Raw genomic sequence first — 21861 nt, 5'->3', positions numbered from 1 at the left:
TCCTATATCAATCTTGTTTTATACATTGTTACTATCATATACATAGCTTTGGCTCGCTTAACTGTTTCCTGCGGTGAAGGTTTTCGATTATTTGAAGCAAGATAACCCCATAGGGCAAATATTCCACTACACAAGTTAAACTATCGCACAGAATAGTCATTGTTCCCATTATTTGGTATTTGATGTAAAGGTCAGGAACGTTCGTGGGTACTTGTAGACTATAGTGTACTCTATACAGTATAGATTCCTATCCACCAAGTACCTTAATTTGCGGTTTTGCTTAAATCACGTTAATGTTTAGTTCCATGGCCGTTGTTAATTTGTGAGTTTATCTAGCATATAAATTTAAACTATATTCTAGGATTTAACACGCCGACATTAAACCGACGTCTTGATCGCTCTTCGTTAACCCTGATCGAGTTTATTTATATACTTTTAATGGTTGACGCATCACGTCATCAGCCTCCAGAAATAACTTACAAATGTTATGTTTTATCGCTAAAAATAGATATAACTCTTAAAAAATTTTGATAATAATAATTATACGGAACTCGTCTGTAAGCCGAGGCCATAAAGGAATCTTAATAACAATAAAATTTATTATATTATCTTAATATTTCCATTAATCGTCTTTCCTCAATGCTCGATTGGATCCGGAAACCTCTCATGTGAGTTTTATGACCACTCGGGGTCGGCAGACGAGTCAGGGTTAATGGTATTACAGCGGGTAATTCGCAATTGGATTTAAAATAATGCAATATAAAAACATGTTATTAATACCGTGTTATATAAAATATAAATATTGTTAGCGCTCTTTCTATAACTTCAACATAAGACAAAGGAAATTAATTAAAAAACTGTCTTTAACAATATGAACGGAGATGTAGGAGTATTTATAATTATCTGAGGAATCATTGTGTGTTTTAATTAGGTATGTATTTTTTGTTGAATATATTATTTACTTCAATAATAAAAGTTAATATCTCTGTTCATATTAAACGGAACGTCTCGTGGTTCCCGTGAAAATCTCCAGTTATTATCTTCATGAGTTAGCGCCTCGCCGAGTGTACGATCCGCTCTAGCTCAATACTTTTTATTGGTATTCCATATTCCGTAAAGTCAGTTTTCTTCGTAATAACATTTTCATGGGATTTTCCAGGAAAAAATTGGATAAATTATAGAAGAGGACTTAATTATTATCATTATTATTTAATATATAAGTATACGTACATGTCCCTACATTTCTCTCATAAATCATAATCACCAAGTTTATTCGAACCTGTAAATTTACGTTATATTTTATTTAGACAACGTTTACATTGAAATAACCTAAATATTTGATTCCTGGAATTGTCTGGGAATTTGCCTCAATTTCGTTAACCGAAATTCCAACAATTGTTGAATAGTTGGAATACACTAGACCTATGTAAAGTCCTAATTAATGTATGGATTGACCTAAAATAAGTTACAGTTGAATATATACCTTAATGATTAAATACTAGAGTATAATTTGTGTCTAATGTATGTATAGGAGTTAATTATTCAGTGTAACCTTGGGTGTGACTGATTTTGTTTAACATTTGCTTTGGAGTTCCAGCACTGTTTACTTTATCGTACATGTATAGTTGGCTAACACTCAATAGTAAATAGTCTATTATCATAGTTTAGCAACACGAAGTATTACTTCAAAACCTATCAGCCGCTTTCGTAACTACCTTCAACTTAAGTGTAATAAAAGTTTATCTCGTAAGTTGTAGGAGGCGATGTAAAATTGTCGAAACATTATACACATATTTAAAAGCTTTGTGAAATATTTTTTAAACATTAATAAAATATAAAAAAAAAATCAATGTTCCATATGTATAAATCTGTTTTTGACAAAAATATCAGTAATATTCTCTAGGCAAATTGTGTTTTAACCTCTGTTTATATTTTCCTGGTTCTAATTTAGTACAGCAACGATTTACCGAGTCGTCTTCCTTTTTGGTCGCGATGAATAATTATTAGACACGGCTCGCAGCCGTTCGGCACAAACAAAACGATAACACATCTAACGGTCCTTTACATAAAGATTTTCGTCTTTGCTTTCTTAAAACATATTTAATATTATTTAATATACTGATTTCAGCAAGGAGGTTCTCATTTGACTTCATTTCACTTTTATAAAAAAAAAATTAAATCTCTATTATATAACCTATTATATTTATGGGCTTTTTTTTAAATTAAATAGCTAAAATTCTTCTTTCCTTAATTTTACTAACAATTTAAATTCAACGGTTCTTGTAAGCTGAATTTTCTAGTCTTTATCTTTGTTTTAATGTTTATGTTAATTCTTACTTCCGTCTGCATTCAAAGCAATTATTTGGATAATTTTACTTAAAAAACTTTAGTTTCTACCTTCGACTGGAGGAAACTATTATGTTCAGTCGTTGCTCCTGCTACAAATATGTTCTCCAAATACGAACGCTCGTCTTCATTATGATTCAATTAAAAGTTATTTGTATGTAAATTGTTCCGGAAATGCACACAGATAAAACAGATGATCGAATTAGGAATAAAATTAAAAGTGTTGTAATTTTTTACATAACTATTTTAACGCAACATGTTATTCAAATGAGAGATTCGTAATTTGACATAAACCTCCTTTCACAAAAAAAAAAAAATTGTTGCATGTTTGTTTAATTTGTATCTCGTCTTTCAGCGTGTACCGTGATGAACGAGGCAGCTCCCCAGACAGAGTTGCACCATGTGACGGACTACCAACACGAACGTCAGAAGGAAAGACAGCCGAGGGCCATGTACTTCACAAAGAACGCGGAACTCGCTACCACAAAGAGCAACAACAATGAAACAGATACCAAAGCCGAAGTGAACGGAACTTCTACCAACACAACAGAAATAAAATGGACTCCAGTCAATACTGACAACATAACCATCATCCCGCTACCAGAGAACACAACAGCAAATGTCACGGATTACGGGAACACGACGGAGATCCAAAACACTACGTTCACGACAAAGAAAACTAATTTCACGATAGCCGATTTCGTGAAGGAGGACTTTACTTTGGAGGGTTCGGCCGAAAGCAGAATAGTTACAGAAAAACCGTTGTCTTTGGAGACTATATTTTTGCAGACACGGATCCCACCAAACGTAGAATCTTCTAGGAGGATTATAGATTCTGGTGGCGGAGGTATGGACACGGGGGCGATAGCTGGTATCTCATTCGCGGCGTTAGTCCTGGCTGCGCTGGCTGGCAGCACGGCGTTCGTTCTTTATCGAAGAAGATATCTCAATAAGCCGCAGACTTTGAATGACAAATGCTCAAATCCTGACTCCAGTGGATATCTCGATGACAGCACTATCAGGGTATATCGATTTTTTTAATTATATTTTGTAAACATAAGTCTCTTTCAATATTCTGAGTTTTAAATATGAGGAACATTTATTTCCGACCATCTTTATTATATATTAGGGCATAGAAGTCGTCTTATAATACACAATCAATTCCATCATTACACGAGTATTAGTCGGTAATGTAATAATTTTTCTCACGTTAGAAATTCTTCTTTATTTTCAGGACAACTCGGAGGAGATGTACAGTTTGGACAACGATTCGTTCCTCAACTCCCTAGAAGCCATGACCATCCAGAACTACTGGACTGACACGGTGAAGCACACCAAGCTTTAATGACATTACTGCCAGGACACTGTCGCTGTTGAGATGTGACGGCTGACAGGTGACATCTGACATCTGATAGGTGACAGCTGACAGCTGACGAGTGTCTGACATAACCGTGAACTTGTAATTAGTTATTGAGTGTTGTGTTGTTTATAAATCCAGTGGTATTTATTGTAGTCATCCGACTGTATCTTGTATTGTTAGTTGTTGACGTAACGCATACAAACTGCCCCTGAATATTGTATTGGTATATAACAGATATATATAAAGTTTCTGACAATGTTGCCATTGTTCGATCTTTATTATGATTTATATAATTTAATTCTGCCACCGTGATAGATATCTCTATAACGGTGTGCAGATTTTGCGGCGTCGAATTTCACGGGTTAATTTTATGCGTTCATATAGTTTTACTAATTTATAGTGATTTAATTTTAGTATTATTATTTTTATTTTTATTTTTTTGTTGTAAATAATAGTTATATATGTGATATAAATTAGTTATTAATAGACTTTTAATCAATATGTACAGTAGTTCTTCTCGATATGGTTAAAATTTTAAATTTATTACAACAATAATTATTAATTTTTATAAGAATATGATCTCAATGTGAAATTCATTAGTAAGTATTATCGGTTGTATGAATGAAAATAAAAATGTACAATTAAAAATAATTTTTCATATAAAGAATTAATTTAAAAATATATTATTAATCTAATAATAGAAATTAGTGAACGGCACATTTGTTTTATAAACTTATATATTAAATACAAGTAATCTTTGTATAGTTTAGAATCATAAATGCAATGTACCCACGTTTTATTCCTTTATTCTTTGGTCAAAATGTATTACACACTTTATAGCACAACTATTTTTTGCTACTTACATTTCCGTCCAATTATTTTTGTGCTTATTTTTTTCCTTATATTTACATATATATTAAATTATGCACACTATAAATCTGTTCCAGTATTTTAGTTATAGAAAGTAAAAACACTCTGTCTGGTGTCCGTGTTAACATTTTGATATAATTTATAATTACAATATCACAATTAAGTTATTGCATATTTTGAAAGTCTAAAATGACTGAAATCCAAACATAGAGTATAAAACAGACAGAATATCGATAAAAGTAAAAATCTTAATTTAAAAATTATTTACATTAATTAGCTATTCACTCTAATAAGTACTTGTTTGTATGAATTTGAAGGATTTATATATTAGGCGGAAGAGCAATGTAACATTCTGATAGACCATGGAAACCCCAGATGTAAAATGTTCTTTGTGAGATTAGATTGTATCATATTCAATATAATTAAATATATTTTTAATTCTATTATAGTTTTACTAATTCGTGTGCCTTTAGTTGTATTTTTTTAAGGAACACATTAATTTACTTACAAGTTTGTAAGATACACTAAAAATAATCAAGACTATAAACATGTTCACATTATCATTATAAATTATATATATGTTTTGTCATTTGTCTGTAAATCTCTCTTCAACACTTTATTCTAAAGTTAATTTACCCTCATTTAAATATATTTTTTCTTATATCTATAAATATCAATCTGTTTGTCTAACCTGTTACTGTATTTTTAGTCACCACCGATGGCTCAGACTGTACATCAGCCTACACTTTTGACTAATACTTTGGATTCGTCCATCAAAATTTTCTACAGTAATTTAATCCACAATTATTGTTAGATAAAGTTAATATCACGCACTGTCTGATTTATATTATACAAGCCTTTCACTTCTAATTAAGACATATCCAACGAAAAAAATATATTTCCAAAACAAAAAAAATCAGTCCCTTTGGTATTGGAATAACAGGTTGGGCAAATGCATTATGAGAATTAGGGATCCTTTGGCGGGTTTGGCAGTATAAAATTAACCTGAACACTCGTCTTGATGAAAGACCTTATGAGGTAGATCTTAAGGAATGACTTAGGAGATGTATAATCGTAGAAAAAATATCTGACATACAGAGTAACAACTCAATAGGTGCAGATTATTGGTTCTCATCAAAAATGACATAGATTCTAACATATTCTATTAATGGTTATAAAAACAGAAGGATGTCACGGGGACGAATCATACCTTTGAACATCTTTAAAGATCCCACATCGTCTGTACGTTTGAGATGATCACGAATTTAAATGTTTGCCAGCACTTAAAAATTGATAATATTGAAGAATTCTGGACCGGTGATAAGAGCAACACTCCCTATAAGGACATATCTATAATGTGTAAAATAAGAGTGTGTACCTAAGGCTTCTGTGAAATTCTATTAGGCACTACTCGGAACTACCAGTTTTACGTTAGTAAATGAACTTGCTGTACAAATTACTTAAAAACCGTTTGATAAGTCTGCTTTAAAAGCCAGCGTCTTTGTAGTCCACTGTTGGCTTTGAATAAAATGTAGTAATATTTTACGTCTAAGAGATTGAAGTTGGAATAAAATTTCTATAGACATGCCACAATATAATATAACAAAGATATATGGAAAGTGTTAAAAGTATTAAATTTCTTCCGAACTTATTAAAAACTTCACTTAAATGAAAAAAAAAACAATAAAATCGTAAAATAAAAATATGACAGTCTAAAAATTAATTACACTTTCTTCGTTAATGAAAAAACGTATAAATACTCTTTTATTATAAATAGCGCCATCTCTGACAATATCCTAAAATTAATTTGATAAACACGTTTCAGACGACTGCCATCAACAACTACAATTATTAATTTATAATGACAAGTGACAATACATAGTTGAAGTGTTGGAAATCAACTTACTTCATAATAAAACTTTTAATACTTAATCCATACATTAAAACCAAACAAGATGGTCAAAGCTTGGTACATGGATAATGACCTCAGCGATCAGCGTTTGGAGCATCATCGCAATCCACCGGAATTTGTATCGCTGGATGATTTGTACAAAAAAACCGGTGTTGAATATTTCAATGTAAGTTATGCGTATATACAAATTGATAACTTAATATATGTTAGTCGGTGTAATCATCTTAAGGTCAACCTTTAATGAATGATATGATTATGTTTTTTCTGGTATAAGCTACAAATAATATAATTAGTGCGTGTAACAAATGTAAAATTGAAAAATATTAAAATTTTGTTATTATTAATAATCTAATATTTTTATTTAAGATTAATTAATTTATTTAATATTCCAGATAAACATTAATACATTTACAACGGATGGTGTTTTGGATAAAATAAAAAAAGACAGGGGATACACCTATGAAGATGAAATAGTTTGCTCAAAAGAATGCCTTCCAAATTATGAAGAAAAAATTAAGTCGTTTTTCGAGGAACATCTCCACACAGACGAAGAGATAAGGTATATGTGAATAATTTAGAAAAAACTTTTAATAGTTCAAACATACATATTAAGTTCCCAACTTTTTATTGATGATTAATGTAACTTACACATAAAGGTTTTTTATTATTTCAGGTTGGTCCTGGACGGATCAGGCTACTTTGATGTTAGAGATGGAAGCGACCATTGGATTCGTATAGCTGTTTCAGCTGGAGATATGATAGTTATCCCTAGTGGCATTTATCATCGATTCACCCTTGACACTAATGTAATAATACTTCAATATCATTTTGGCCTTATTTTATATTTCTTGGCATATTGTTACTAACTAATTAAAATAAATATTTATGTTAGTACACAAGATGTTTAGACAGGTGAAATTTATTTGCAGAATTTCATCCGAGCCAAACGTTTCTTCATTGGTGAGCCGGTGTGGTTGCCATACAATCGACCAGCAGACGAGATGCCCTGCAGGAAAGATTACCTTCACAAACTAGAGAAAGGATTTGTTGATGTATATTGAAATTTGAATGTTATTTATACAAAAAAAATTGTGGACATCACATGTTCCATTTTCAAATATTTATACATGTTGTGAATTTTTAAGATGTATGTTATATAAAATATCATTAGATATGTCATGGTTAAGTCGTTTTACTCTTAATATATTTCACTTTATTGTATTCAAACTTACACATGAATATAATCTTTATTTCAAAGTAAAGATCTAATTTAAAAAGTAAGAGTTTGGTTACTTGTTTTTATATTATCTCCATACACCACTGCATAAATTATCACATAAATAGAAAATGTTTCGGATCTGATTGGGGGAAGAATCCCTAATAAATCTAAAGAGGTTTTTTTAGAATTTCTAATATAACTAACCTAGCAATCACGTATCAAAGCTGCAAAATGGCTTCATTTGTAAAAACGACATATATTTTATTGTTGACGCTATAAAAGTAGTGAGGATTTTATGAAAATTAAAAATTATAAATAACACTTCGCGTTCAATGATTCTGATAAGAAATTTCTTTTGTTACCTATTTAGCTCTTTCTCGTTTAATAAATAACTATTAGCTAATGCATATCAACCTCATTTTAAAGATAATTTTCATTATATTAAATGACCTTTGAAGTATTTTAGGTACACACATAATTTCAAGACCCTCTGGAATTCATTAATAGATTATTTTGTATGTAACATCAGGCTAACATTAATGTTTTATATGTATTAAAATTCTTAAAATTACGTCTAGTTAAAACCAAGTAAGATGATTTGCAAACTTATAAAATTATTTGTATATAAATAACAATTTTAGACCTGAACATACAGTTGGTGTTATTCAATTTTATTGCGATTTTTAGATTCTCATTGGAAATGGCGGAAGGAATGATCATATTCACTCTCTGGTATATAGCGCTCGCTTATAATTATTACAAGTAAGTAGTTTGTATTTCACTTTATAAGAATCATTGTAAGAGCAGCGACATCAGAACATCACTTACACAATTCACTCCAGCTATTCTGTTTGTCATTACTATAAACGACTTAGTCACAATATGCTTACAATGAATGATTATTTTTACGAAAACCTTATTTTTCAAATAATAATACTAATTAGATTTAATTTTTAATTTAATTTCTTATCTCACATACATTAATATGATAATAAATTCAAGAAACAACTAATTATGTATATATTCTATTTGGCGCCTTGAATACTAACCGTAAACAATTAGACAATCGAGAAACGTTCGTAATCGATTACAGAGACAATCCAATGATCATAGCCAAGTTTAAAACAACGTACATATAATATATACAAATTAATATGTTATACAACTATTTAATTTCACTTTTGTAATGACAATAATATCTCGCTGCCAACATATTAGTTCCGATTCATTAATTTGAAGACTACTATATATTACATGTTTTGCTCGTAGGTCATGATTATTTATTAGATTTGAATTAGGTTACAAACTCAAATTTAATCCAGAACTTTCAAGATATTTAGATTCTTCTTAATTATTCTGAAGGGTTAAATTGATATTAGGGATGTCTGAATATATGTTGAACCGATCTAATTATTCGGTTACTTATGATCTTGACACGACTTTTAACGTAAATGGAATAGTAAGTTTTATATGTGCTAACGATTTTAAAAACAAGACCGGTAGGTATGTCATTGTACATTTCGGACACAATAAGGTAAATCTTTAAAATCCACTTAAGCATTAGTGGAAAATTTTATTGAGGTACTAAATCTATTAAGTTTTGTTTAAATAGAAGAGCTCACCAATTGCTCTTTTTCGTCAGTAGGGATGAACAAAAATACCTCCTGTTAATAAACTTCTAAACATATAAGTAAGGCGGATTCTAAACGATTGTGCTTAGTGAATAAAAGACTAGAAATATCAAACACAGAAATGAAAGAAAGATTTGCAAAATCTTCAAGAGGATTTTTCTTGCATAACAATTTGACATGTTTAGATTTCAAATATTAAGGATATTAAAGTGTGTTGATTATTAAAATTGCATTGTTTATAAAAAAAAAAATTGAATAAATTTGATTTTTAATCAAAGGCTGTGCATAAGTTTGTGTTTATTAGACTATCAAATATCCTGTTAACAGGCTAAATCTTTGGATTATAAAATTATAATATGAATTCGGTAATTATTTCGTAAATTTACCTAATATTCGGCCCTCCTCTAATCTTAACGAAATACTTCAAAAAAATTGTAAATTATTTATAGCTTCAAGAATAAAAAGTTCATAATGAGAATGTAACGTAATATTTACAGTACCAATAGAAAAACTATAAAAATACTTCCAAATTGCTTGTTTTATATCAAAAAACAATTAACTTTATGAAAAATAGCTTCTACTAATGTAAAATGCATATGTAAAAATCTCATATCAATTTAAAAAAAAACAATACGTTTTTAGTATAAACAATTTCATATAATGTAAAGAATTATTTCCGAGGCATAGAGAAATTCATTAGGAGGTATGTTAAATAAATACAAATAAATTTAATAAACTACTGTTTTATATAATATACATTAGAGTATTATTTTATTTTCCCTTGAGCCAACTGCTCTAAGAAACCATGGGAGCAGCGGACGCATTGCTCGTAACACTTCTCAAACCCTTTAGAGTCGCTGTCCTGAAATATTTAAGCAAAGAATTCAGTGCAATCATTTCTAAAATCTATGTTTATGCTTTCAAAAACATAAAAAATGTTCAAAAATAACATTAGACCCAGACACCTTGACGAAGACATCAGGGTCTAAAGATACACAAATAGAGGTCACTTAATGGCTACAGATGTAATGATCATATTCCTACATAATACGGGTCTCGTATAATTCTGTCTCCTTCGGGATCAAAATCTCCGAACAGAAACAGCTTTGCCTTCGATCCTTTAGGAGCCTTCCTGTTTAGATCTCTCATGTTCTCTTCGTCCATACCAAATATAAAGTCATATTCATTGAAGTCTTTCGTAGATATCTGTGACAAATACATTGCATAAAGTTAATTTTGCCTACCATAGAATAACTGGTACTAAATTTTAACATCTGTTAACTTATATATTTTTTTCAAAAGGTAGTACTAATAAGAAAATATTTAATTATGTTTTTTAACATGTAGAGTATTTTGTCAATCACTTTGATGAATTTACAAGATTTTTTTAAAAACTGAAACAACAAACCTGCCTGGCACAATTATTATATGGTACATCATGTTTCTTCATAGTATCTAAAGCCCTCCAGTCCGGCGGATTACCGATGTGCCAGCCGCCAATGGCTGCACTGTCTATTTCCCATGTATCGTCGGCAATTTTACGAAACACACCTTCAGCTATCGGCGATCGGCATATATTTCCTAAAAACCATTAGTATGCCGGTGAAAAGTTCTTATAAAACATCATTATTTTCATGACAATTACCAGTAATGTTTTAGTGAGTTACCTAAACAAATAAACAATGCTTTCTTTTTTTGCCCAGACATTTTTTGTTCAAATATTAGTGTATGATTCTATATACACTTCTTAACTCTTTCAAATTTCATGTTGATGTTATAATTTACAATTCATCAATGTCATTTTAATAACTTTTATAATATGACTTGGATTCTAGTATTTTTAGTATTTTATTTATTTAATTCGAAGACTGAAACACCTGACAAAAACTATAAAAATCTTTTAATTAAAACAAAAAAAAAATTAACAACAAATCAATTTAATTTTTATTAAAGGAAGAGTCACTCTTAAAATTGGTTTATTCCCTATTAAGGATACATTAATTAGAATTAGAAATATATAACAACTATATATGTGCCAAATTATTAATATGTAAATTACAATTCTAAGACATTCATAGAGTTATAAAATCTTGTATCAATACATCTATAACTATGTATAAGTTCTAAGAGAAAATACTTTTTAGTTTTTAGTCTGTTCCTAAATTTAACCTATAAGACAGTGTGATTTCTTACGCTGTTTACATGAAAAGATACTTAACTTTTTCTTAAAGTTTTTTCAATTTATTTATTATCATATACTGATAACATTCTTAGATTACTTTCAAAGATGATATAAAAACAAATAATTCGCTTGCGATTGTAAAATAAAGTATTATTTTGGCCTCTGTCCAAAAGTAATAGCGCCAACTTTCAAATTCTGCATTGGAAAGATTTTTCATAATATATTTTTCTTCCAATGATCATTCTTATATTTTATATAAACCTTGAGGTCCCATATTCGGTATATCAAACATATATTTTTTTATGATTTCTATGAAGTTGTTGTTCAAGAAAAACATAATTATTTTTTGTATTGCTCACTACAATTTCGTTATCCGTAACAAAACGTATGAATATAATAATTATTAGTAATTATATGAACACAGCTTTAGACAACTATTATATAGATAGATTCTACTGTAGATCGTGTGAAGTGTAAGAGTGAGAAATACCAGGTATTAAATTTTTCACCTATTTTAATCGCCTTGTCTTCACAAAATTTACATTTACTAATACATTTTCTTGAATAAATAAACGAGAGTATTGGATTTTATTTGTTATAATAGAAATTGTTTAAAATAACATTTTCTGTAGCATTTTTTGTTATTCAACACAGATGCTTTAGGATAATATTTATTACCACCATTTCCATACAAAATAGAAATGCAACATTTTTAATTCTCTGTATTATAGCATAAGTAAGTAAACTTTGTACTTCTATTAATTTTAAAACAAATTGTATTTTTTTTACTTATGATCATTGTGTATAGGTAAAGAGAAATTTGCATATGCATAAATAAGCAATTGCTTATGTCTTGTTTATCGGAAAGGAAACAGATATGGAACATATTTTATTGTTTACGACTTAGTCAGCCATTTTGAATTCCAACAATAGATTTAATATCTGGTGGCTTCACGGATATTGTTCTTTGCCAAAACCATATGATTCTTGTCAATGCCGCCGCAACTTTGTAGGTATATAATTTCAATTTATTCAGATTTTATATCATTATGATCTTTAACGAACTTCCAAAAATTGTAATAAAGTTTCGATAGCACGTAATCCTATTTATTTTATTATTAAATCCCTTACATTTAATTTAATTTACTAAATAAAATTCTATGAAACTGATATTTTCTCGTGATTCTTATTCGAGTTGTTTGTATCCCGCGATCCGGGGAGCTGTTTTATTTATGACGTTATACTTACAATGATAGGATATTGGCCGGTATTTATGGTACATTGGAATTCTAATACAAGCTCCTGACCTTGCTCAAGCGTAGAGGACGCTCTTTATTTACTTTATATTTAGAATCATATGAATATTTTTGAGATATATACTTCAATTAATTTCGTTATTTTTGTAAATTAAGTTTTCGTATTATTTTAAGAATTTTTCCCAAAAACTGTGGAGTCATCTTTATTAATTTAATTCCCAACTTGGAACTTTATTGGACGGCTAGTTACTTACTTCGGCAATCAGATAGTACACTAAACATGTACATCGACATTTCGAGTGTGGTGCTTTTATGCAAAGTTGTTATAGTATAACCTATCTCTTGATTACGTTAAATTAAATATTATTAAATGTATTATTACATCAAGTGCAGTGTACGATCTTAAATCTGTTCAAAGGATTCAAATTAATCCATTTAAGTCGGAAATTCGAACTCGGGTTCAAGTGACCCCCACCGGAAGTTATGCAGCTCTCCCTGACTCACGTCTCCGCCGGATGCGCGAAGTCTAGAGCAATGAAGACAGTTGTGTATGATGAAATATTGTATTATAAGATAAATATATAGATAAATCATCTGAAGTTTATTAAATACATTAAAATTTATTTTTAATTCATTATCATACATTTAACATAGACTAATCATATTATTATTTGTCATATACAAATCTTAGATTGTCAATATGACATTTCTAAAACTATCAATTTTTAACTGTCAATGTCACTGGTAATTTAATAAAATTTTTAAAGTGCATATTTTAAGGCCATATAAAAAACAACCAACCAACCTAAAGTGCATGCTTGAAACCGTGGCATAAAATAATAAAAAAAAGTACACGTTGTTACATTGATTGCATTATTACGTTAAGTATTATATAGATATCAGTTTACAACACACTCTCTCGTGGCGTTAACAGTAACACGATCTACTTATATCGGTTTAGGTATAACATTTTACCGCAAAACCAAACTCATATGTATTAATTAAAACGTAATTTATAAGTTAGACGAGATTTATGAAGTCCGAGATTACTATTACAAATAAATATTTATTTAAATATGTATAATATAAAAATCGTGTTTTAACATATTAAGTACTCCTTTGAATAGAAAATAACTTAAAATTTTCAAGGCACCTCACTATAAAACTGTTTTAATATTACAGTTAGGTAATTTATATTCAATATATATGTGTATATATCAAATAATATATTAAACAGAACCATTTGCTAGTTGTTCCAAAAATCCTTTTATACTTCTCACAGCTTGTTGGTAACACTTTTCAAAACCTAAATCATTGCCATCCTAAAAAAAAGCAAACAATGAGATTATAATACTCTATGAATTTATGTCCTTTGAGTATTAAATTAATAATCTCCATAATAAAAACACTTACAAAATAAGGGTCTCTAATAATCCTTTCACCATCCGGATCAAAATCCCCTAACAGGAGTATCCTGGCCCTGCTCCCGGGTGGAGCAAGCTCATGAAGGTCCTTTATATTCATGTCATCCATTCCAAATATATAGTCATAATGGTTGAAATCTTCAGTGACTATCTGCAATTATAATACTTTCACATGACATCAAATACTATGTCGACCTTTGCAGGTTTTTATATATGAAAAATAAAGACTGTTATTACTTTTCAACACTATTTCTGTAAAACTTATAGACAAGCTTCTATTATAGACATATGTAAATGTCTGAAACTCATTAAAAACTTTTTTTACAAATTTTTCAGAAAAGTCACATAAATAAAAACGTATGTGTAGCTATAATACTATTTTATATTGTTGGTAAGAATTTTGTTTGATTACATTATATTTCCACAGTATAGAGACCTATTGACCAATGGCAACATAGATATTGTATTGTTTGTCACATAAAAACATTAAGATACCGTTGTTCTTCACTATTGATTATTATTATAACTTTATGCTCATTTCTTATGAGTGTATAAAACTTCTTCACCTGTCTGCCAACATTATGGTATTTTATATCATGTTTCTTCATTGTGTTAGTTGCTCTAGTTGTTGGTGTTCGTCCAACATTCCAGTCAGCTATGCCGGCACTATCTATCTCCCATTCATCCCTGGCACCCATCTTTTCTACGGTTTTCTGAAACACTCCCTCCGCTATGGGTGACCTACAACTATTCCCTGTTCCAAAGCATATTATTACAAAAGCATATTTCAAGTTTATATATAATTTAAATTTGAATCAAGTAAAATGTAACTTACCCAAACATACAAACAGAACTTTCTTTTTATCAGACATCACAATGTTGGGTCTTTTTGTTTTTAATTTTGTGGTATTTAGTTATTTGGGAATTATGTCTGAAACAATATTATATTTATTTAATTTTATAATCAGTTTAGTGTCTGATGCTAATATAATATACAGAAGCAATGAAGATGTATGAAATCCGCTGTACTTACCGTAACTCGTATTGAAACTGGTCAAATGTAATTTCTGAATGAAGAAAGAATGTTTAAATATACCTCTAGGGTCGGAATATGATGACAAACTCTTGCCTCTCTTAAATCTATAAGGTGGGTCTGGAAATCCCATAGACCAGTTTTGTTTCATTGAGGAAAAACAGTGTTCATACCACATCGTAGTTTGTTTTGATTTGTGCAACGTTTTAAGTTTTATTACGATTTCCATTCGCGACAACTTCACACTAGTTATAAAAATTGATGTTCAAATTTTGAATTTCAAAACGTCAGCCATCATTTAAAAAAACGGCTATTGGTGTCTTCCCCGAAATTATGATTTAATCCTATTTAATTTTATTTTCAAATAACTTTATTAGTAGCACTTGTAGCACAGAAAAGGAAAAAGCGAGCTCAAATGGGTTAATAAGTTACAAAATAACATAAATTTTTTCGGTTTCACAAAAATTTATAAGTCCTCAAATAAGTTTTTCTCTTTCACATACAGTCTACAGATAGCGTGAATTACAGTTACAATTTTATTGCTGATATAACGTGAAGTCTGCAAATAGTGTTCAAGGTACGGACATTGACCATTAAGTACTTAGATACCACTAACATTCAAGGTGAAATCTAATATTTATAGCGAGTCTTATGTACTCATTAGAAATATTACTTTTGTAGTACTAAATACATCAAGACGGGAAAATTGTTGATGCCTTTATGACACTACATTTATACACTATGATAACTAAGAGGAATTCAAGACCAGGACACTGTAAACCAAAAAGTTTATTTGGTGACTAATTAGCACTTTTTGCATGTTGTTAAAGTATTTTAAAAAAGTGGACGGAAAAACGAATTAATTGATTTAAAAACAAATGTTAAACGAGATCTTAGAGTTTAGTGTTTAAGTTATTCTTGGCAAACTGTAATAGCAACGGCAGTCGCGTAATCCTTACTTTTCTAATAATTTTATAGGAGATTGTTTATTTTCTACTGAATTGGAAAATTCTCATAAGAATATTTCTGGAATTGTCGATAACACGTAATTACAGTTTTAACATAACATTAAAAAAATCAATTTAATATGCCCAAAATCATATTAATAAATACATAAATTTCCTTTAATTGAATGAATAAACATTGCAATTGATATAATGGATAGTAATTGTCTATTAAAATTTACATTGTGAATAGTATGGTATTTCATTCATTTGACGTGATTTATTTAATATTACAAAGTGACGTTAGGTAAATGCATTTATGTGATATAATATAATCTGTTTGAAGTGTCTCTTTGTGATTTCTAAGTAACTGCTTTTTCAAGTGTTTATGATTATACCAAGAAAAACATATGTATTTTCAAAAATGTTTGTATGTCTTAAGTCCTGTTTATACTGTGCTTTAAATTACCGAATAAAAAAGGAGATTGTAGGTTTTCTAATAATTTTTAGAAGACTACTTGGGTTAACTTTTTAAAATCCATGTCATTACAACAAAGGTCATCACATACATCCAAATATTCATGCAGATTACATTCATAAATACTTTAAAATGATAAGTAGGTATATTTTATATGGAAGAAAATTCTGCATAGTATTTTTTGCAAAAAATAAAACTTTTGTCCTTTTTAAATAATAAAATCTGAATTAAATTCCAAATGTTCTTTGGCATTTCCAAGAAAAAGAATTGAATCGTTTGCTGAACCGTTAAATCTTGAGCCAAGGTAATATAAACCATGGTTTGATAAGACCGTCACCAGCTGATGCGAATTATCAGATATTGATTTGATCCAACGGCCTTGGATTCCCTGACATTATACTCTAAACATACCATAATTGTTCCATTGCATTACAAACGTTTGATAAATACGTATATTTTTTAGTAGTAAAATAACTGTTATAGATTTAAATTTCATTTACAATGTATCTTTTCAGGGAAATATTCATTGTAACCTATATACCTTTATTAAAATGTATAATTTTTTTTTCATTTCATAATATATAAAATCTGCATGGTGTTAGGTTTGTAGGTTAATGGTTTACATTACAAATATTTCTTTTATCCTGTGACAGTGACGTTTATAGTGTGCAAGCGTTTAGGTCGGTTGAGTACTTTAAGTATGTAGTTAGTTTGCAATATAAATATATAAAGAGGATAAATCTAACAGTTTTTAATATAGAAAACAACCTAACGATATTATATGAAAAGATTTATAATAGTAGTGTTTAAGTAGTAAAAAATATACTATTTTGTACTATGAGTATTGAATTTACTGGGATCGATCGACTTGTGGCAAAATCCGACCTTGTCGCTGTTTATTAAACACATGCTGGTGTCATAACACACATAAATCGCATTCATTACATATTTGTTATGTAGGTATGAATGTATTCATGCGAAATGAGTTGACAGATATTACTTTTATTAAAAAAAACGTTCAGAAATTTTAAAAAGTTATAATACTATCCGTAAGTACTATCTAAAAGACTTAATTAAAACGATAATAAGTAATGAACGATCAGTTTTATTTATTCTTAATTATCTCTATACTGTAGGTAATTAATTGTGAGTAGGAAGTTGTATAACGTCACATGGTCTAAGACGGACTGATTTAATGGCTCGTGGGCAGCGAAATGCATGATGTGGAATATTGTTAATTAAAAGGAAATATTAGTGTACTGGATATATTCTATAGGTGACAGAAAAAGATGAAAATAAAAAATATAAAATTAAGTAAATGTTATAAATAATTTATTGGATTTGCTGATATTCTGTTTTCAGTCATAAAGCTAAATTTCCCAACCATGTAATTTATTTACGTCCATATTTTATTTAAGATGTGTATGTATATTCATATAAGTATATTTAATAACAGGGATAGTAATATAAGCTTAGACTATGCGGGGTTGTCGGCCGACGATAGAAATAGCGTTGGATGAGCCCGCATTTAATGCAAATAAAATAACTCAAAGTAATGGATTTAAACGATGGATAGGATGACAGATATAAATAAAAATAATAAAAAAATTATAGCATCCAATCATCTGACAAGTGACATTCTATATTAGAACAGATAAAGATTTTTTATTCTGCCATATTATATTGTTTATATTAGAAAAAAAAGAAATCCATTTAATTTCTTATGTTTTTATTTAAAAAACCCTTGCAACGTAAATAACGTTGAATATATCGATTATATAATTAGAGTTGGCTACCCATTAGAAATTCTACTTCAAGGGAATCGTTGGACTGACGCCAAGATAAGGTCGATAGACGATACCGTCTCAGCGCAGATATAAACTACTCAATAAAAAAAAAAAAACAGTAAAATTACAGAATTTAAATAAAAGATTCAATATATTTTTTACTCTGTATCTATCAAGATTAAACGCATTTTATTGCAGTTTCAGAGTTTATTGAAATTTATTGATGTAATAGATTGGAGAAATCTTAGAACTCTTTTATTCAAGATTTATTACTTAGATTGTATAATTTCGTACGTGTTTTTGTTGCGGAAAATGTTTGTTTTTCAGTTTAATGTTATTGCTTTAAATGAAAAATATTTCTTTAAATTATAACTATTACAAACGCCTTCAACTATTGTGAAATAACTTGTCATTTTAACGTTGCAATTCGTCATAATTTATGTGAACACTAATAGTAAGCAATGGTTTTTTTAACCAATGGGTTTTTTCGACTGTTAGATTCACTTTAGCTATATCGCCGTCTAAATGAATACGAAATAAAACTTTTGTAGATATAACTAAATAATATTTGTCGAGCTAACAAAGCAAGCTAATTTTACTTTAGACTGGTCATATGATCACTATGATCTCATAGCTAAGCCTGAACGTATTGTGTTCTAACCTTTTTCCATGACGTGACACGTACGTTGGTCAGTTAGCTGACGACCGTGGCCTGTTAGTCATTATCGATGAGTTAACTGCAATTTTTTATGTTTAGATTTAAACAATTTATTTACAGGTGTTTTTCAGAAGAGTTATAGTTTGTTCGGTTAAATGGCTTACAATTCAATGGTTATTTTTTTGTCTAAAGTTATACTAGAGAAAACTATTATTTATAGAGCAATATATTTATTTATCATCCGTTTCGTTCCCACGGAACCGAGTTCAATCGATTCGACGTTCTGAAATGTATTATTTAAAATGTTATTCACAGTGACATCTGAAAAGCGTATTGTAATTTGTACCTCAAGGCTGAGTTACGTGACCCGCCATGACAGACTTAATACAATTTTTTCCAGTAATTGATGATTTCCGTACATCAAATATTTTGATGACAAAGTTGTAACATCACATTTGTCGCGATAAAACTTTGTTTTTGGTTTTTATTTTGAGTTGTTGAAGTTTAATAACAAAATTATAGATACATATCGTGCTTTGATCTACACGCAGATTATATAAGGATGAAAAAAAGTTAATGATCAATCAGAGATCGATATACTTCAGAGTTTAGACTTTAGATACTGAAGAGAGAGCGGAGCAAAACAAAATGTATTAAATGTATTCGCAGATAGAAATAGCCCGCGCAGTGCAGACAGGAATTCAGTTGGTCATTCGCTTCAACGACCTAGGACACATCATGTAGATCAGAAGTTTATTTACTATATGAATAATTTATCCTGACACTTTATTGACAAGTTAGACTTTATCATGAAACGTGGGCAGTTTTGTTTAGTTGTTTTTCAATAGCAATCTGAATGATTTCGGTCGAAGATAATGTATGGGCTGATTAGACTATCGAAAATTCTACTCACCAAACATAATCCAACAGTCCCTCGTCGGACAATTCAATACAAACAGTCTATCGATGCCAGCGCTTCCCAGCTACGTCCAAAAATAATTCAGTTTCATGAAATATACTATCAGGAAAGATTGTTTACGGTTTACTTCGAACCTAAATAACTGGATGATTTGTAACGCAATTGTTTGGTGTAAAAATACACTGTCTAAACATCCTTATACTCGACACCGTCAATTTGACCAATCTATTCGAGTAGAGAGTATTTTATTTTGGGTAGAATCCAATAATACTTTACAAAAATCAGCTGTTGGTCGCTAGTTGCTTATTTCCATTGGATTTAGTTCCAGTTTATCAAATATTGTTTTATTTTCTTTTGCCAAAAACACAGAAACTTGGCATCGCCGTCATCCGCTTCACAGTGTAAACACATACAGTTTTTACGATATCTAATAACTGACTATAAAAATTTTAATTATTTAAATGTGTCTGGTTTGGAAAACATTGATCGTAGTAAAATGTACCTAATGAATAAATTAAAATTATTTAAGACTAAGGTGTATTTTCTGTTAATTCTTTATTTTTCTTTATCTTTTAAAAACTTATCAATATTATACCTTGCGTGTTATTTATTCGATATCTTTATAAAAATGCGCATACCTACTTATAATTTTTTATCGTTTTTGGACGAGAATATGTATATCTTTTATCAAAGACGTCAAACCATGACTGTCTTTAGATGCGATTAATTTGATAACGCTACGATTTGTTTCAGGGAAAACTTCATGAAAGACGATGATAATGAGGAGTCTTCATCAGCACAAGAAGACGACTCTCCGATGCAGGGACCAACGGGACAAAACGAATTAGATGTAACAGTAGAGAAGCCAGCGCCAGTTGAAAAACGAAAATCAGTTGACTCGGAATTAAAATTAGCTCAAGAAGATAATAATGATCCCATTATGTCAGTATTTCAAGTAAATCCAACAGAAGATATAAAGAAGTCTATTCAGTCGATTAAATCCGATATTCAAGCAATAGCAGAAGAGCATCCAGCTGTAGAGGACTTAGCATATCAGATAGAAACGAACACGGAGGAGGTTGGCGAGTTTATGCAAGAAGAAATTCCAGAGGATTGATTTTATCGAACTCTATATTGTGTTATTATTTGATAATATATATTTTTACATTGATTATAAATATTATTGACGTTTCGTTAAGTATACTCTTAACAGTCACATTGGCCATTTTTTTGTAGACTAAAATAGGTACTGAGGATTAAAAAGAAGCCAGAAAAATTCGAGTACCGTATGATAAATTAGCAGTTAATGCAATTAAAGTTTATTCCACAACAAAAAATCAAACACAAGTATCTGATACTGACATTTTTTAATAGGATTATCACAAATATGTACTCTGCATACAGCAAATAAATTATATGTTATATGTATGCATAGATTTAATGATTACTGTTCGTTCTCATAAATTATCACGTCTGCACTTCATAAAGTGCCAAGGACTCGAGGTGATAATTTAGTTACTGCGCTCGTGAGACTAGGTATTTATTGAAAAACATCATAAATCCAATAGCTTTCCTCGAGACATGCACGACCAGTCTAGCAATATCTTGTTTATAGAAAGAGCTGTATTATTTACATAGAATCGAAAGTACGAGGTTTATCTGGAGAAAATAAGCTGTTCGGCTTTCACAGTCTGGTAATTTGAATATGGAACTATTCGTAGCTCCTTAAAGTGTCAAGACGAAATGTCTGGAATATTAACTTAAAATTAAGGAGAGGTTAGGTACACTTTTTTGTTGTATGTACTATAGATTATTATAAAACCGCTCTCATAAGAAATTTTA

At 29.7% G+C, this 21861-nt stretch overlaps 5 protein-coding genes across 10 annotated transcripts in view; 3 read left to right on the top strand and 2 right to left on the bottom strand.

The window, feature by feature from the left end:
* The window catches only part of LOC116778873 (uncharacterized), a 32544-nt gene extending 27525 nt beyond the window's left edge, over window positions 1-5019 (top strand). For both annotated transcript variants that reach the window (XM_032672939.2, XM_032672938.2), the window contains exons 4-5: window positions 2702-3369; window positions 3581-5019. In XM_032672939.2, coding sequence (XP_032528830.2) covers window positions 2702-3369; window positions 3581-3691 — 779 coding nt within the window. In that variant the 3' untranslated portion in view covers window positions 3692-5019. The remainder of the gene's footprint in view (window positions 1-2701; window positions 3370-3580) is intronic.
* A 1414-nt stretch (window positions 5020-6433) lies between these two features.
* Window positions 6434-7674, top strand: LOC116778801 (acireductone dioxygenase). Its single transcript, XM_032672828.2, has 4 exons — window positions 6434-6654; window positions 6881-7047; window positions 7162-7294; window positions 7418-7674. Exons 1-4 carry the CDS (start codon window positions 6532-6534, stop codon window positions 7547-7549), a joined length of 555 nt encoding a protein of 184 aa, XP_032528719.2. The 5' UTR covers window positions 6434-6531; the 3' UTR covers window positions 7550-7674.
* Window positions 7675-8184: 510 nt separating this feature from the next.
* Window positions 8185-21199, top strand: LOC116779022 (uncharacterized). 3 transcript variants are annotated; one of them, XM_032673160.2, is made up of 3 exons: window positions 8185-8295; window positions 8395-8469; window positions 20773-21199. In XM_032673160.2, exons 2-3 carry the CDS (start codon window positions 8408-8410, stop codon window positions 21134-21136), a joined length of 426 nt encoding a protein of 141 aa, XP_032529051.2. In that variant the 5' UTR covers window positions 8185-8295; window positions 8395-8407; the 3' UTR covers window positions 21137-21199. The 3 variants fall into 3 exon arrangements, with proteins under 3 accessions (XP_032529051.2, XP_061385653.1, XP_061385651.1); XM_061529669.1 differs by lacking the exons at window positions 8185-8295; window positions 8395-8469 and adding an exon at window positions 11343-11388; XM_061529667.1 differs by lacking the exons at window positions 8185-8295; window positions 8395-8469 and adding an exon at window positions 13076-13324.
* On the bottom strand, window positions 10066-11150 carry LOC116779021 (low molecular weight phosphotyrosine protein phosphatase-like). Its single transcript, XM_032673159.2, has 4 exons — window positions 11006-11150; window positions 10747-10919; window positions 10383-10544; window positions 10066-10200 (listed from the first exon to the last, which is right to left on the bottom strand). The coding sequence occupies exons 1-4, from the start codon at window positions 11043-11045 to the stop codon at window positions 10105-10107; spliced, it is 471 nt and encodes a 156-aa protein (XP_032529050.2). The 5' UTR covers window positions 11046-11150; the 3' UTR covers window positions 10066-10104.
* On the bottom strand, window positions 13823-20215 carry LOC116779020 (low molecular weight phosphotyrosine protein phosphatase-like). Of its 3 annotated transcripts, none has more exons than XM_032673158.2 (5): window positions 20014-20215; window positions 15036-15131; window positions 14767-14954; window positions 14190-14351; window positions 13823-14098 (listed from the first exon to the last, which is right to left on the bottom strand). In XM_032673158.2, the coding sequence occupies exons 2-5, from the start codon at window positions 15070-15072 to the stop codon at window positions 14006-14008; spliced, it is 480 nt and encodes a 159-aa protein (XP_032529049.1). In that variant the 5' UTR covers window positions 15073-15131; window positions 20014-20215; the 3' UTR covers window positions 13823-14005. The 3 variants fall into 3 exon arrangements, with proteins under 3 accessions (XP_032529049.1, XP_032529047.1, XP_032529046.1); XM_032673156.2 differs by lacking the exon at window positions 20014-20215 and adding an exon at window positions 15297-15495; XM_032673155.2 differs by lacking the exon at window positions 20014-20215 and adding an exon at window positions 15234-15492.
* Window positions 21200-21861: the final 662 nt, after the last annotated feature.

The sequence above is a fragment of the Danaus plexippus genome, chromosome 6 (assembly GCF_018135715.1).
Source record: "Danaus plexippus chromosome 6, MEX_DaPlex, whole genome shotgun sequence".
Lineage (NCBI taxonomy): Eukaryota > Metazoa > Arthropoda > Insecta > Lepidoptera > Nymphalidae > Danaus > Danaus plexippus.
This window is presented reverse-complemented; position numbering and strand designations above follow the sequence as displayed.

Excerpts from the sequence above, each read along its gene's own strand:
- LOC116779022 (XM_061529667.1), top strand. The coding sequence starts at position 13,260 with ATGCAGCTCTCCCTGACTCACGTCTCCGCCGGATGCGCGAAGTCTAGA. Across the intron at positions 13,325-20,772 it reads AGAGCAATGAAGACAGTTGT|GGAAAACTTCATGAAAGACG; the intron begins GTATGATGAAAT and ends GATTTGTTTCAG.
- LOC116779021 (XM_032673159.2), bottom strand. The coding sequence starts at position 11,045 with ATGTCTGGGCAAAAAAAGAAAGCATTGTTTATTTGTTTAG. Across the intron at positions 10,920-11,005 it reads AGCATTGTTTATTTGTTTAG|GAAATATATGCCGATCGCCG; the intron begins GTAACTCACTAA and ends AATGGTTTTTAG. Across the intron at positions 10,545-10,746 it reads ATAATAATTGTGCCAGGCAG|ATATCTACGAAAGACTTCAA; the intron begins GTTTGTTGTTTC and ends TATTTGTCACAG.
- LOC116779020 (XM_032673158.2), bottom strand. The coding sequence starts at position 15,072 with ATGTCTGATAAAAAGAAAGTTCTGTTTGTATGTTTGG. Across the intron at positions 14,352-14,766 it reads ACCATAATGTTGGCAGACAG|ATAGTCACTGAAGATTTCAA; the intron begins GTGAAGAAGTTT and ends TTATAATTGCAG. Across the intron at positions 14,099-14,189 it reads TTATTAGAGACCCTTATTTT|GATGGCAATGATTTAGGTTT; the intron begins GTAAGTGTTTTT and ends GCTTTTTTTTAG.
- LOC116778801 (XM_032672828.2), top strand. The coding sequence starts at position 6,532 with ATGGTCAAAGCTTGGTACATGGATAATGACCTCAGCGATCAGCGTTTG. Across the intron at positions 7,048-7,161 it reads CACACAGACGAAGAGATAAG|GTTGGTCCTGGACGGATCAG; the intron begins GTATATGTGAAT and ends TTATTATTTCAG. Across the intron at positions 7,295-7,417 it reads GATTCACCCTTGACACTAAT|AATTTCATCCGAGCCAAACG; the intron begins GTAATAATACTT and ends ATTTATTTGCAG.